This window comes from Dermacentor silvarum, chromosome 9 (assembly GCF_013339745.2).
Source record: "Dermacentor silvarum isolate Dsil-2018 chromosome 9, BIME_Dsil_1.4, whole genome shotgun sequence".
NCBI classification, from domain to species: Eukaryota; Metazoa; Arthropoda; class Arachnida; order Ixodida; family Ixodidae; genus Dermacentor; species Dermacentor silvarum.
In genome coordinates, this window is record NC_051162.1 from 61676568 (window position 1) to 61686018 (window position 9451).

General features: G+C 54.0%; 2 protein-coding genes across 2 annotated transcripts; both read right to left on the reverse strand.

Annotated features, from left to right (window-relative positions):
* Window positions 1-4140: 4140 nt before the first annotated feature.
* Window positions 4141-7120, reverse strand: LOC119463624 (uncharacterized). Its single transcript, XM_037724451.1, has 2 exons — window positions 6970-7120; window positions 4141-4742 (listed from the first exon to the last, which is right to left on the reverse strand). Exons 1-2 carry the CDS (start codon window positions 7118-7120, stop codon window positions 4141-4143), a joined length of 753 nt encoding a protein of 250 aa, XP_037580379.1.
* A 41-nt stretch (window positions 7121-7161) lies between these two features.
* On the reverse strand, window positions 7162-7629 carry LOC119463625 (uncharacterized). Its single transcript, XM_037724452.1, has one exon. The coding sequence runs from the start codon at window positions 7627-7629 to the stop codon at window positions 7162-7164; it is 468 nt and encodes a 155-aa protein (XP_037580380.1).
* Window positions 7630-9451: the final 1822 nt, after the last annotated feature.

Sequence of the window (9451 nt, forward strand, 5' to 3'; positions counted from 1 at the left end):
AACACAAACCCATACACGACATAGAACGTACGACATACATGTACCTAGAATTCATCTACGCAGGCAATCAGAGAAAGAGGCCTTCGTTCTAAACGTCTACTGCCCCCCCCCCCCAAGCCAAAGGCGGGCAAACATTGGCAAACTCTTCGGGGACAGTCTCCGCCCCGCCAAAGACCGCCCTCTGGTAATCATGGGCGATTTCAAAGCTCAGAACATGCTATGAGGGTATGAGAGGCAGGACTGGAAGGGTCTCCAGCTAGAAACACTAATGGAACAGAGTCACCTCACAATGATCACAGAACCGAACACTCCGACGAGGGAAGGGATCAGCGTAACACGCGACACCACTCCCGACCTCACCTTCATCACACAAACCACGCAGCGAGCCGAATGGCTCAACACACTCACAAACTTAAGCAGCGATCACTGCATACTGAACATAACGCTACAGACCGGACGCCTACGCAGGCAGATCGGCACAGCCAAAATCACTGACTGGCGAAAAATCCTGGAGCGGTTACTACACACCTAGCCAGGCAGCCAACAAGACCTCATCGACGCCATCACGACCAAGTGCTATGGAGTTCCAACTGCCACGCAACCATGTACAACACCATACATGGGACAACCCAACCAACTTTTGGACGAACCTATCACAGAAAACTTGGTGAGAGCAGTCATCGCAGCCACCACCCGTAACACAGCGGCGGGCAGGGACCGGGATCCATGATCAGAAACCTTAGCGACAAGGCCATCTCTGCGCTCACGGCCTTTCTCAACGAACACTGGGAACAACGTACGGTGCCGGCGATGTGGAAACACACACGGATAATCATGATCCCCAAACCGGGCAAGATATTGGCAATTGAAAATCTCAGACCCATATCGTTCACATCCTACCTCGGCAAGGTGTACGAGAAAATCATACACAAGAGACTACAGAGACACTTAGAAGACAACAAGCATCTGCCAGACAACATGTTTGGTTTCCGCGCAGGCTTGTCCCAACAAGACGTTTTACTCCACATCAAGGAAGAAGTCCTCAGCAACGTTCCCCGCAGCGGCGAACATGCCCTCCTAGCAATCGACATCAAAGGAGCTTTCGACAACGTCAGCCACCAAGGAATCCTAGAAGGGCTCGCTAACACCAACTGCGGCGAGCGAACGTACAAGTACGTTCAGAGCTTCCTAAGCCACGGCACGGCAGAGCTGAAGATTTGGGAGATCCAGACTGCAGTATACCAGCCTCCCAACAAGGGCACACCACAAGGAGCAGTCATCTCACCCACGCTCTTCAATGTCGCAATGCTCGACCTCGCAAGAAAAATGCAGGACGTAGAAGGCCTCCGCCACGCCTTCGACGCAGACGACGTAACACTATGGACCACAACAGGGTCCCTTATTGAAAATGAAGAACGGCTGCAAACTGCAGCTGACCTCATCCAAGAATACGTCAGCCAACGGGGACTACAAGCTCGTCCGAGAAATCTGAACTCATACGAGTCTGGCGAGGCCGGGGTAACCACACAGTCCCCACAGACCCAACACGAAAACTCGAGGTACACCTGAACGGGGGCCTCATACCAGAGAAGTCATTGCTCAGGGTGCTGGGCATGTGGCTGCAGTCTAACCAGCGTGCTACCCACACCCTTACGCTCCTCAAAACCAGTGTCAAGGCGATATCACGCATGATATCCCGTGTGACATCCAAGAATAGAGTCATGAAGGAAGGGGACACACTCCGACTGGTCAACAGCTTGGTGGTGAGCAGAATCACACAGCCTGCCCTACTACCATCTCACACAATCTGAGACGAAACAGGCCGACACGCTCTTGATGATGGCTTTCAATACCGCTCTCCGCCTGCCGATGAGTAGATCGACTGAGAAATTATTGGCGGTGGGTTTACACAACACCCTCAGGGAACTCACAGAAGCCCTTCACGTCTCACAACAACAGACTTGCGCAGACTCACACGGGCCAGCAGGTCCTACAAACCTTGGGCTTCAAAGCCACAACAATACGAACCCGAGAAACCTGCACAATACCTCGTCACGTCCAGGACAGGTATCACATTGCCCCAATACCACGCAACATGGACCCTAACCTACCCTCCGCAAGGAGGAAAGCGAGGGCCCAGTACATAGAGAAAACATTCAGGTTCCATACCACAGCCAGTTTTATTGACGCCGCTATGTACGGAACGAAGAATAAGGGCGCAGTGGCAGTGGTCTGCGACCGCCGAGGCCACGTCACCTCCAGTGCATCGTTTGCCCCTGCACGATCACGTAAGCCGAAGAGCTGGCTATCGCGTTAGCCATCCGCGAAGGCCAACACGCAAACAAACCACTGACGATCCTCACGGATTCCCAGCAGGCTTGCCGCAACTTCCTACAGGGAAGAATCGCAAGACCTGTGGCACAAGTCCTAGCCCAAATACCCAAGGAGGACACTGACGACAACACCATCCAAACCATCATTTGGATACCGGGTCACGCTGCCATCACGGGTAACCTGTATGCCGACAGAGCAGCTCGAGAATTTGCACATAACCGAGCACTCATCACGCCGACTGCAGATGACCCTGACCCAGTTGACCCCGAGTATTCAGCAATCCTGAGCTACCACAGAGGGAGTCGCTTTCGATATCCCCCACCCCATCGAATACTAAAGACGGAGGATGCCGCTGCCTGGCGTAGGCTCCAGACAGGCAATTACACGAACCTACACTTATTACATCGCATGCACCCAACAGCCTACAGGGACGAATGCCCGTGCCGCGGGGACACACCAACCCTATACCACATTACGTGGGAGTGCACGCTACACAACATAGAACACCACGACACGAACACCACGAGGGAGCAATGGGAGGTGCTGTCCAGCTCGGCCCTCGACGACCAGCTCAAGCTGATCCAGAGAGCAGAGAAGATGGCAAGGGCCAGCGGAGCCCTGGACTAGGGGCCCCGACCATTAGCGATGCCCCATCGGGGCAAGACAAATCTATCTTTGTAATAAAGTTTATCTATATATCTGCCGGCTCCCCTCGTACTTTCACTCGCACACAGCGTAGGGCGCGCGGCGACGATTTTATCGCCGTTGGACTTTTTACGGAACCTCATGACGACGACGACGATGGCAGAAATGGGCTAGGAGTGTCCATATAATTGCTATCGCAATAATAAGGGTTGCTCAAAGATTTGCGCTGTGCGACCCGCGTCGGCCATGTGTGCGCTCGCACCGCCATCACTTCGTCGTCGTTCCAAGCGCTTGCGTGCCTGGTTTTCTTCTGCTCTGCCTGCGTGGCGGCCCCATCGCGCGTGTCTAGTTTCCTCCGGCTCCCCGAGATGGCGGTAGCCTTCCACGTGAATATGCGCCGCCTATCAAGACCGCCGATCGAACTAAAAGTGCGTGCGTGTATCTTTCTTCGGGATGACCGCCGTCACCACTCATGAGAAATAAAATGTGCTTGTACCTTTGTTGGGACGCGAGCACGCGCGGAGGAGAGATAGAGACGTCTCGACGGCGTGAATCCCAACTGTCAACTGATTTTATTTTTCTTTTGCTTCTGCCGCCCTTGGGGCTGCTCGCGCTTTCCACTCGTCACCATTGGTAGAGAGTGGAGGACACGGGGGCGCGGGGTGCAACCGGTATGGTGGTTAGAAAGGTTTCCGAGCCGCGCTCGCTGCTCGCCCTTGCCTGCACAGTGTGGCCTCCTCGCGGCCACTACAGCACTCCCCCCTTAGTGAGTTTCCGAACAGAGTAATCAAAGGTCCAGGCGAGTAGGGGCTCTTGAGCACCGTCCGCTTTGCGTACGTCGCGTGAGCACCTCTGGAGCTTGCGCTGCAGCTGGGGGCCCTGGCGAAGGCGGGGGCTCTCTTGGCGGAGACACCACAGCGGCGTCACTGTCCATGTGTGCTGGCTTGACACGGTCAAGCGACACAACCTCTTGGCGGCCGCATTTATCGATGCTGACATGCTTGTTCCCACGGCGGAGGACCTTAAACGGTCCAGGTGGTTGAAGAGGCCGCCGAACAGCGTCATGTCGCACATACACGTATGGGCACGACGCGAGCCGCGGGTCGACATGTACAGCCCGCGTCCCTGGATACCGCGGGGGCACAGCACGAAGTTTGCTCATCACATCGCGTAGACGAAGTGCGCAACCACTGGAAGCAGTAGGCGTCTCGTCTGAGCCGTGCACAAATACTCCCCTGGCAACCTGAGTGTCGTGCCATAGTCCAGCTCAGCGGCGCTGCAGCCAATGTCTGCTTTTAGAGTGGACCGTATGCCCAAAAGGCCGAGCGAGAGCGCCTCCACCCAGCTGTGTTCTTCGGTTGCTGTGAGCGCTGCCTCTAGCTGACAGTGAAAGCGTTCCACCATGCCATTACTCATGGGATGGTACGCCGTTGTACGTATGCGAGTGGCACTGATGACCTGAGTGATGCTAGTGAAGGGGGCGGATTCGAACTGCCGGCCATGGTCCGTTGTGATCGTGGAAAGCACCCCGAAGCGGGCAACCAAATGGTACAGGAAGGCACTGGCAACCGTTTCAGCGGTGTTGTCTACGATAGGGATGGCCTCCGCCGAACTGGTGAATCTATCCACGCATGTTAGCAGATAAGTCTGTCCGTGGCAGGGTGGTAGTGGGCCAACAATGTCCAGGTGAAATCGGGAGTCCGGGGTTGGGAGTGCTCCCAGTGCTGTCAAGGTGTGTCGCTGTATCTTGGAACGCTGGCAGGCTACACATTCACGTGCCCAGGGCCGGACGTCACGATTAATCCATGGCCAGACCAACTTTGCCGTCACCAGTCTCTGTGTGGCTCTAATATCCCTTGATGAGAGAGTCTGTACAGCGATTGAAACACGTGGCGACGGAGGTCGGAAGGCACAAACGGGCGAGCATTTCCGGTTCTTATGTCACAGCAAATTCTGTCTTGGGATCCGGGAATTGGCAGCCACTGCAGCTTCAGGGCAGTGGTTGCGGTCAACAGGCTCTTTAGCTCGTCGTCTTCGCGTTGAGCTGCTGCCAAAGTGGAGAGCTCAACCTGGTGTGCGGATACAATGGCATTTATAGGGTTCCGGGAAAGGGCATCTGCCACCTCGTTGTCGCCCCCCTTGACGTACGTGGCGGATGTCTGTCGCGAATTCAGATATATATGACATGTGGCAGAATTCCCGTGCTGTGTGCGCGCCACCGTCGGAGCTTAGCGAACGCAGGGCGTAGGTAAGCGTCTGTGGTCAGTAAGGATGAAGAATTCTACGCCTTCCAGGAAGTGGCGAAAATGTCGGATGGCCGCGTACATTGCCAGCAGTTCTCTTCCGAAAGTACTGTAGCGGCGCTCAGGCGGGGTTAACTTCCTCGCGAAAAACGATGTCGGGCGCCAGATTCCATCGACGAGCTGCTGTAAGACAGCACCGACGGCTGTGTCGGAGGCATCGACCATCACACACTGCGGAATGCCGGGCCTAGGGTATGCAAGGAGTACGGCATTTGCCAGGGCGTCCTTGCTCTTGCGGAAGGATTCGCTTGGCTCATCACACCAGGAAAGGGTGTCTGAGCAGTGTCCTGAAGTGGCCAGCAGGTTGTGAAGAGGTTGGAGGATTTTGGCGCAGTGCGGCATGAAACGGCGGTAGAAATTCGCTAAACCCAGAAATTCTCGCAGCTGACGATTTGTATTTGGCTGCGGGAATCCTTGCACCGCTTCAACCTTGCTGGGATGAGGCCGCACGCCTGAGCTAGAAATTACGCGTCCCAGGAAAGACAGCTAAGGTACACCAAGCTCGCATTTGGCCATGTTCACGACTACACTGTGCTCGACTAAGCGCTGGAGAACGATGCGCAGGTGCTTTATAAGCTCTTCTGATGTGCCACTTGCAACTAACAGGTCATCAAGGTAAGCATGGCAGAAGTTGAGGCCGCGTAGGGTGCCGTCCATGAATCTCTGGAAGGTCTGACCCGCGTTTCGGAGGCCGAACAGCATCCGAAGGAACTAGAATTGTCCGAATTTCGTCGCGATGGCTGTCTTCGGGACATCCTCCGGAGCAACGGGAATTCGATGGTGTGCCCGCACTAGGTCTATCTTTGAGAAGATGGTAGCACCATGCAGGCTCGTCGTGATATCATGGATATGTGGTACCGGGTATCTGTCTGGTGTCTTAACCCAGTTTAGCGCCCAGTAGTCTCCACATGGGCGCCAGTCTCCCGGTGTCGACTTAGGGACCATGTAAAGTGGAGATGCTCAAGGGCTCGACGAGGGCCTGATGATCCCCATTTCCAGCATGCGGTCGAATTCCTGTCGGGCGAATTTCAACTTCTCCGGGCACAGACGGCGAGGCCGCGCGTGTGCGGGCGGGTGACTGGTGGAGATGTAGTGGCATACCGCGTGCTTCGCCGCCGAGCCGTCTGGCGGCTGCCTCGTCCGTTCATGAAATTCGTGCAGGATGCGAGAAAAATGTTCAGCGCCAGCCGGGCCGAGCAGCGTAGGACTCAACGGAGGGAGTTTTGAGGGGTTGCCCTGCACAGTCGCTTGCGACACGGGATCGTGGAGTCGTCTGTTGCGCAGATCGACGAGAAGACCAAAGTGCCGAAGGAAGTCTGCACCCAGGATAGCGAATTTCACCTCTGCCACAATGACAATCCATCGGAATGTTTTCTTCAAACTTAAATCCAGTTGCAGCGAGCGATATCCCTAAGTGGCAATGGTGGTATCGTTGGCCGCCTGAAAGGGAGACGCACTGGGGACACGGCGCTCTGTTGACAAAGCCGGCACCACGCGCCCCTCAGCCCCGGTGTCCACGAGGAATCGCAGGCCACTGTCACGGTCGGTGAGAAAGAACACTGAAGGACGACGCTCTGAGGTATCCGGAACACTGGTCGCCCTCAGTGCCGGCTGCGGTCGTTTCCCGCGTAATCGCAAGGTGGAATACATTTGCGGGCCGCGTTGCCGTGCTTCCTGTGGTACCAACAGATTCTCTGTCGCAGTTGCTGGGGTTGCGCTGCGGCACGCTGGTGCTCCGCGCGCGCGCTGCCGTCCCGTATGGCTGCTATGGTGTCGGCGAGGTGAGAGATCTGCTCCTTTATGTCCTGCAGCTCGTCGGTAGATGTGCGGATTCCCATGTCTGTTTGCACCGCCGCGATGGATGGCGAAGCCACTGCCTTTACTGTTTGTCGGCAGCCGAGGCGAGGACCATCCGCACGTTTGTGGGGAGCCGTTGCAGGAAGAGCTCCCGAAGCAGGCTGCTGTCCACGTCGGTGGTCGTCGTGCCAAGTAGCTGTTGCATGTCGCGCAACAATTGGCTAGGGGTCCGGTCGCCGAGCTCAGCGCCGTGGAGCAGCTGTTTCAGTCGCTGAGGCTCTGATGGCGTGAGGCGCCTTATGAGCAGTTGTTTGAGCGTTGTGTACGCGTGCACTGCAGGTGGAGCGACCAGTAGATCTCGTACTTCGCTCGCTGTTTTAGGTGGAAGGCTGCCGACCACGTGGTGGTACTTTGTCTGGTCGGCAGTAATGCGTCGGGCGGCGAATTGCGATTCCACTTGCAGGAACCAGAGTTCTGGGTCGGCTGTCCAAAATGGCGGTAGCTTCACGTCGACGGCGGAGATGGCTGGTGCGTCGGCTGTAGTCTCCATGGCGTCGATATGTGGTTGTCGTTAAGCCTTGTCCGGGTCACCACTGTTGGGACGCGAGTACGCGCGGAGGAGAGAGAAAGACGTCTCGACGGCGTGAATCCCACCTGTCAACTGATTTAATTTTTCTTTTGCTTCAGCCGCCCTTGGGGCTGCTCGCCCTTTCCACTCGTCACCATTGGTGCAGAGTGGAGGACACGGGAGCGCGGGGTGCAACCGGTATGGAGATTAGAGAGGTTTCGGAGCTGCGCTCTCTGCTCGCCCTTGCCTGCACGTTGTGGCCTTCTCGCGGCCACTACACCTTTCATCTAAATTCTGTATCACCTCTATGTCATGTGCTGAACCGCTTCGCTGGTAATCTACCTTCACAGCAGTTGAATGGCGCGTGATTTTTTATTTGGCATCCGAGATAGTGCAGCGCGAGTTGCTTGACGCCATGTTCAACTAGTGCAGCCTCTCTTATTAAGCCTACAACAACAACAAATTTACCACGGATCTGAGGAACAGCACCCTGCTTTCACCAATATATTGTTGTCGAATCATCATGGCAGAAGTTTAAAGCAAAAGCAACTGTCGGTTTAGCCCGATAAGGTAAAAGAGCGCAGGAAGAAGCCTCGGTATATCCAAAGCCGCCGTCTCCCTATTTGACATGGGCAGCCATATTGCCGTCCGCAAGGTGTTTTTAAATGCGTTAGCGTTGAGCGTAAATAGAGAAAAAGCGTACGTATTTCTGTAATGACTATTTCACGTAATGTAGTATTTGACGAACGAAATTTATTTTCCTGAATAAAGACGTTCGGGTGAGACCCATGAAAGATGTCCTGGAACACAAATGCCTGGAAATAGTTACTTCCCTAAATGAAGCATTCCTTACGTGAGAACGGGTGAAGGGAGATTTTAGAATAGACTTGTTGCCTTCATTCATCCTTCATGGTATGAACGCATGAAGTACGTCTCACATAAGGTACGGAAATGGCCTAAGGAAAGGAAGGTTTCAAAAGTGACGTAAGGAACGCGCAATGTTTTCATGCAATGAATCAGTTACGCTTGAAAATTTCTTCTCGTGTTTCTCTAACGTGGAGCGCTTCGTCACACGTTTTCTTCTTTTTTTTTGCAGTTCATATGCCCTTGACGGCCAAAATGACGATGGCTACTACAACATCGACGACAACGACGACTACTACAACAACGACGACAACGACGACGACTACTACAACGACGACCAGCACAACAACGACCAGCACAACAACGACCAGCACAACAACGACCAGCACAACGACGACCAGCACAACGACGACGACGACAACAGTAATCCCAGGTTTGTGGACATGTTTACCTAATTTTTGTGTCTCGCGTCACTGCTTTCTAGAAAATCAGTCATGGTTAGAAAACGCCTTATCAATTATTACACTGAATGTGGTTTGCGCATTTTTCCGTCAGTTTTTAAGCAACTTGCTGTTGGCATAGGTAGATGACTTGCAATTGCTGTTAAAAACTTTACGGTGCATTCATCCTATGGAGAGGATTGGCGATGGTAATGCGATAAGGATTTTCTCGCGACAGGTGTGTAGCTAGTGATTATACGTGTTGATTTCATGTGATTTGGTACATACTCTGACAGAGACAGGGTTCACAAGGTTTATTTAATTTTACGTAGATTAGTTGCTTATATACAAGTTATATGCTGCTCTGTCACTTTCGCAGCAAATATGCTGCCACAATTCATTTCCATATCTGGGAAGCACCAGCAGGCGCTGACCGCATGCTAAACTTCTGAAACGAGGTAGCGATTACATTGTATGGAAACGTACTCTTGCGAAAACGC

Bases quoted from the DNA above. Each gene is read 5' to 3' on its own strand.
- LOC119463624 (XM_037724451.1), bottom strand. From the start codon at position 7,120: ATGGGAATCCGCACATCTACCGACGAGCTGCAGGACATAAAGGAGCAG. The intron at 4,743-6,969 runs GTTGGTACCACA...GTGAATGTGTAG, and splicing joins GCAACTGCGACAGAGAATCT to CCTGCCAGCGTTCCAAGATA.
- LOC119463625 (XM_037724452.1), bottom strand. From the start codon at position 7,629: ATGGAGACTACAGCCGACGCACCAGCCATCTCCGCCGTCGACGTGAAG.